The sequence below is a fragment of the Lissotriton vulgaris genome, chromosome 8 (assembly GCF_964263255.1).
Source record: "Lissotriton vulgaris chromosome 8, aLisVul1.2, whole genome shotgun sequence".
Lineage (NCBI taxonomy): Eukaryota > Metazoa > Chordata > Amphibia > Caudata > Salamandridae > Lissotriton > Lissotriton vulgaris.
Window position 1 is genome coordinate 91,573,247 of NC_141696.1, and position 6,634 is coordinate 91,579,880.

The 6,634-nt window shown below is 45.7% G+C and overlaps 1 protein-coding gene across 1 annotated transcript; it reads left to right on the plus strand.

The window, feature by feature from the left end:
- The first annotated feature begins 4,920 nt into the window (after positions 1-4,920).
- Positions 4,921-5,877, plus strand: LOC147693490 (olfactory receptor 51G2-like). Its single transcript, XM_086933228.1, has one exon. It carries the CDS (start codon positions 4,921-4,923, stop codon positions 5,875-5,877), a length of 957 nt encoding a protein of 318 aa, XP_086789354.1.
- The last annotated feature ends 757 nt before the right edge of the window (positions 5,878-6,634 follow it).

Sequence of the window (6,634 nt, forward strand, 5' to 3'; positions counted from 1 at the left end):
TGGTCTTGTGCTCATAGTTCTTTTCCTAAAAGAGGACTCTTTGGGAGGTTGTGTGTGTGTTTTATGTTATTTGATTTGCACCTTCCAACAGGTCAGGTGGCTTATAACCCTATTTATAAACAGAAAAGGCTTCCAGGAAAGCTACTTGTTTTATTGGTGCTTCACATTCACATCAACAAAACCAGGCTATGCAAGGATCTTGTGTGATGCAGTTCCTTTGTATATTGTTGCATAAGAAACCTATTTCTTCCCATAGTTATGGGCCAACATGGTCCTGTTCACCCATATGATGGGGCCCCTTACATTAGGTTATCTATTGTTCGAGAGGGTCATAAGTCACAGTCTGTGAAAGAAGAAGGCAAATCTTATCTTCCTTTCTGCAGATTGTCTCACAACAAGCTGGTCTTGCCCCTTGAAGTGGCAACCACTCTAGCAGCCACGAAAAGCGGAGCCCCCAGTGATTCAGTTCCCGTACGGTTCACGAAAAACATAGCACGAACTATCACAGCCAGACTCACGGCCCTCATTAACATCTCCTTTTCCCAAGGAATAGTCCCACAAAGCTGGAAGGAGGCCGTTGTTAAAGGTCTGCTGAAGAAACCGTCACTAGACCCCACGGACCTATCTAATTACCGACCCATCTCGCTCCTCCCCTGGATAGGTAAGGTCGCGGAGAAGCTCGCAAACAAAAAATTGTCCCACTTCCTGGAAACAAACCACTGCCTAAAGAACTCCCAAACGGGTTTTAGACCAGGTCAGGGCACAGACACCGCCCTCCTGGCGGCCGTAGAAAAAGCGAGGGAAATCATGGATACAGGAGGATCAGTGGCAGTGGTCCTCCTGGACCTCAGCGCAGCATTCGACACTGTCAGCCATCAGGTCCTAGTCCAGCGCCTAGAGAGCACTGGCGTACAAGACAGTGCGCTGAGATGGCTCACATCCTTTCTCTCCGGACGCTCCTTCCAAGTCTGGGAAGGAGAAAGCCGGTCTCCCTCAATCCCCCTCCGATGTGGAGTGCCCCAGGGCTCCTCATTAAGCCCCACACTTTTTAACGTATATATGGCCCCTCTGGAGGAGCTGGTCGCCCCTTTTGGAGTCACGATCGTCAGCTACGCTGACCACACCCAATTGGTGGTGACCCTCTCCCACCCCAAGCTACAGCCTTCCAACCTGCAATACTGCCTGTCCACTGTTCATCAATGGATGGGCGACTCCGACCTAAAATTGAACGGGTCAAAGACAGAGATCTTGCTGCTTGGACACAAAACCCCGAGTCTCCCTCCGAACATCTGGCCCGCATGTATGGGTGACCCCCCCTCCCCTAAGACAGAGGTCAAGAGTCTGGGAGTGTGGATAGAGACAGATCTTACTTTCCGGACACAGGCCAGGAAAACAGCCGGCATCTGCTATGGGCTCCTGAGATCATGTAGGAAAGTACTCCCCCTACTCCCTTTCCAGTCCCGCCTGCTTCTAATTCAAGGCTTAGTGCTAGCAAGGTTGGATTATAGTAACGCAATCTACCTCGGGGCGCCGGAAGCCACCTTGCAAACACTACAAAAAACTCAAAATGCCGCAGCCCGCCTGCTTACAAACACCCCAGCAAGAACTTCGGCCAAACCCGCCTTGAAAAAACTTCATTGGCTCCCCGTAAGGGAAAGAGTCGCTTTTAAGGCCCTTTGTCTGGCACACAAGGTCCTGAACAACACAGGTCCCCCCATTCTGAGCACCTGGATCACTCCATACAGACCCTCGAGAGCGCTTCGGTCCGAACAAGGAAACCTTATTGTTGTCCCCAGGGTAAAGAAAACCCGCATAGGCGGCCGCAGATTCTCGGTGAACACGGCCAGAAAATGGAACGCTCTCCCCTCAAACCTCAGAGCTGAGCCAAACCTCCTTCGATTCAGAAAGTCCCTCAAAACTCTCCTTTTCCCCTGATTCTTTCCGATTTTTTTTCCTGTGCCCCCCATTAGGAGTTTGAGGTTTCAGCGCTGGGATACTCAAGGGTGACTACGCGCTATACAAAAACCAAAAATAAAAATAAATAAATAAATAAATAAATAAAGTGATACCCATCTTTTGGCCGACTTGACCTCAGGTGGCTAAGTCATACCGTGTATGACGCCACGGTGTGACAGTCAGTAAGAATCATCTTTCTTTCATGGACTGTGACCTTTAATTCTCTAGTTCTGCTAGGGACATTACAGCACACACATTGAGTTTCAGAAAATGCACACACCCTTGCACCATGGCACAAGGATGCACATGTTGGCACAAGACACCAAAAGAGTTCCAGCACTGGAAGAGATAAAAAATTTACCCTATCTCATTAAATATAGCACATTTTGTTCTATCTCTCCCTTTGACTGAAGGCAGTGCAGTGACTTTGGTTGCTGCGCTGCGTTGCATCAAATATTAGTGAATCCGGGCCATTGTGCCGCGTGAAAGACTCTGATCCCAGCTAATTCTCCCTCCCAGAAACCCTGCCCCTCCCCTACCCATACAGGATGAGCCCAAGCAAAAGGGAGCTTCATAACATGAATTCACGCATTCCCCACTGATTGCTTTAACTTGTATTTATGTTTCATTGAAGGTATGTGCCATATGGTTTAGATGTATTTATTTGAATCGTGAAGGCAACAAAATAATTGCAGAATCATTTTTCTTTTTAGTCATATCTCTAGCCTCATCCACACACTTGCTGACCCCTCGCCTTATTGCACTCAGGATCTCAGAACCAATGGCCCATCCACCCCAGGGAATGAACTGTGGTACTATAAAGATTCATTTATGAGGGAAGCACAGCGCACCAACCTTACCAGCAGGATTTGAGCTGTGACTGCTAAAAACACACCCGCATGTCTACTAACTTTGTCTCAGTGGAATGAAGTTCTGACATTTGGATACAATACTAAAGCAATCATGTTTGCAGTTAATGTAACTAAAGGATGCTGACACAGTACACTTCAGAATCTGTGCTATGCAGAAGCTATTATGAACAACTTATTGACAGTGCTTGAGGCTGTGGTTGCATGTGGAGCCCACCAGCACTCATCTTTCAGCACCAGGACAAAGGCAGAAAAGGGAAAAATGAGACAGAAGAAAAAAACAATGACAAAGGTATACCGCAAGGATAAAAAAGAAAGTGCAGGAATGCGATAAACGGGCAGGGAGTGTAGGAAGGTGGGTGAAAGCGGTATAACGGGAAATCATCGCTAGGCAGCCTTGGTATCCGCAATTGTGGCATTCAGGCACTTACATTTTTTACAAATTAAGCAATGATTAAAAACATATACCACTTACCCAATATCAAGAAAGTATTGGCAATCAATGTTCCTCGAAGTAAATGTATAAAATAAACCATTAACTGAGAATACTAGGATTAAAAGAGGCTCGGTCCCAAAGCACAATGGGGCATGTGTACATGAAAATGGAGCAGCGCGGTGCGGCAAGCAAGTTTGCTGCACTTCGTGCTTCATTTTCAAAAGGCAGGGATGTGCTGTATTAACAAGCACATCCTTGTGCTCATCTCTGTGCTGGCGCTAAAAAAGCTGCCAAGCGCCAACGCAGGCACCCTTGCCCCGTGGGACAAGGGTGCCTGCGTTGCTGGGATAACTTTGTGTTTGTGCAGGAAGCGACTCCTTCTGCTCAAAAAACAATCATTAATGGTGTTTTGCTCCTACTTTGAGTGCGGCAGAATGCAGCACACATGGAAAGAACAAAAAACGAGGAGAAATAAAAGTATTTCTCCTTGTTGCGCCACATTTTGAAAGGTGTTAGTTTTTGGTGCTGATTCAAATTTACAGATCCAAGTAAATCTGGAGTTGTGTTAAAAACCGTGGGCGTTGCTGGGAACGCCCACAGAAACACTCATAGCACACCCCTTTGCAACAGAAAACTGTGTTGCAGAGGACCATATTTACAAGGCTGTGTTAAGCTACGGAAAGTGGTTTACCTTGGCCTGTAAATATGGGCTTGCAGGGATCAACACCGGAGCGTCAAAAAAGTGGATGCTCCAGTGGCGATAGGGGCTTGTAAATATGCCCCATAGTCTGCAGAAGCAGACACAGAAAAACAGACCCCTAGATATTGGCAGGGCCAGGGTTCATTGAAGGAGGAGGTGGACTCAAAGGATGTTTTCTACGCACATGGCCTCTGTGGGGGAGTGGCACATCTCAATTATGTAAGGACAGGTACAAGGTTCAGTTGAGGGAGCAAGCACGGGCAAAGCCTATAATCCTCATCTATGCAATATCTATTGACTCTGTGTTTTTAGTCATGTTGCACAGCAGTGTAGCCTCTATGCAAAATGGCTAACAGCAAAGAAAATAAAAGAGCTATGATGCACCACATTACAGCGCTATGGAACATAGCCGAAAGAAAAAAAACTGTTTGACATGGAGAGCTGCTGTGTCATAGCGCTTTTTAAAAATAATTCACAGACACGGTGCATCGCAGCTGCTGTACAACATGGCTGAAAGGTAAAAAAAGACATTATGATGCAATCAGCATTGACCTTGTCATGGCAGACCTGAAACTGGTGAGCACAATAGTTATTGAAAAGTCTGTGCTAACTAGGCATACAGAAGAAGAAATAGTACCGCAATCACAGCATGAGCAGCGGACGACCACTTATTAAGTTGAATCAATCTGTGCTTGTTTCATGCACCACAGAAAGAAAAGGAAGTGATGCTTGCCATGCACTGGCCAATTAGGAGGCAGCACACAAGAGTGACAAAGAAGTCAATGAATTGTAAACAATGGGCAGACTCCAAGAACCTTGTTGTTCACAATAGTCCTGCAAGCAGGAGAGCAGGCATATGGGATTATTTGTTAAAGGTTTTTATCATGAAATGTACTCTATTTTGCACTTTCTTTCAGGATTTTCAAATGATTGATTTGAAAAGACACCAGGAAGAAGTGATGGAGTCATCTAATAATTCTCGGCCAGCTCATGTTACCTTCCTTCTTATTGGGATTCCTGGAATGGAAGCAAGCCAGCATTGGCTCACGCCACTACTGTGTTTCCTCTACATCATCGCCCTCATTGGGAACTGCACCCTCCTCTACTTCATCTGGAAAGAGCCGAGCCTCCATACACCCATGTACTTCTTCTTGGCCATGTTGTCGCTCACTGACCTTGGTGTGTCCTTGACCACACTGCCCACAGTGCTGGGCATTTTCTGGTTCCACTTCAGTGAGATCGTTATTGAAGCCTGCCTAATCCAGATGTTCTTCATCCACTCCTTCGCGGCAATGGAGTCAGGTGTCCTAGTAGCCATGGCCTTCGACCGGTGTATGGCTATTTGCCAGCCTCTCAGATATGCGTCCATCCTAACTAACTCAGTCATAGCAAAGATTGGTCTCCTGATATTAACTCGAAGCTTCTGTGTAGTATTCCCTATTCCCTTTCTCACAATAAGATTCTCTTTTTGCAAGTCCCACCTCTTGTCCCACTCCTACTGCTTGCACCAGGATGTAATAAGGCTTGCATGTGCAGATATAAAGGTTAATAGTTTATATGGCCTTATTGCTGTCCTTTTCACTAAGGGTCTTGATTCTATCTACATTCTGTTGTCCTATATAATGATCTTACGAGCTGTCCTAAAAATTGCCACCAACAATGCACGGCGTAAGACTTTCAGTACATGCATCTCCCATATCTGTGCGGTCCTCATGTTTTACATTCCTCTTATTGGTCTATCGGTGGTCCACAGGTTTGGACGCCACAGCTCACCGCTGCTTCCCATTCTCATGGCCAATATCTACCTTTTGGTGCCACCTGTGTCGAATCCAGTTATATACAGCATAAAAACAAAGCAGATCCGCACAACCATAGTCAGGGTATTCCAACGTAGCAGGATAAACTCTGAGAAATAATTTTAGATGGTGTCAGTTCTTTCCATTATCCTGAGTGATCCATGGAAACCATTTCAATAGAGATGGTACCACACTGGAGAACACCAGAATCCCCTCAAAGTCTTGGCTACATGAACATAGGATGAGACTGTAGCATGCTATTTAACTTGACTGGCAAACACATCTGCACCACTCCAAGCCAAGGATCTCATTGGCCAAAACCACTTCAAGTGATGTACTCCTTTAACTGAGGAGGGTACTCATGCTTAAGGTTTTATGTTGAATCAGTTCACCACAGGTGTGCCTTTTTCATGAGTGTTGCAGATGGAAAATCCATCTAAGTGCAACTGCAATAAGAGAGGTGGCACTGAAAAATCCAGATGAATTGCAGCACTTTATACACGCGGTGTTCATTGGTTAATAGCTTCTCATTCCTTAAGATCTTCTTCTAGATCATTAATGTAACAAGAAAAAAGACTCTTGACAAGTGTGAGCCTAAACGCATCTAGGTCTATCGTAAGGTTTTGGCTTACTATTACCATGGCATAAGCCTTGAAGGAGAGTGCCCACCCCCTAGCTTGGAGCATTGTCTGCCTTGCTCAGCCAACCTTTCTCCACTTTTCGGATATCCCTAGCACTGTGGCATACTGATATTGTGTATCACCACACTGAGCCGAGTAGTGTGTGCATACAAATATACCCCTTAAAGCATACCCTCTTTCCAAAGGGTGAAACGAAATGACACACATGTGCATTACTATAATTAGGACCAACCAAA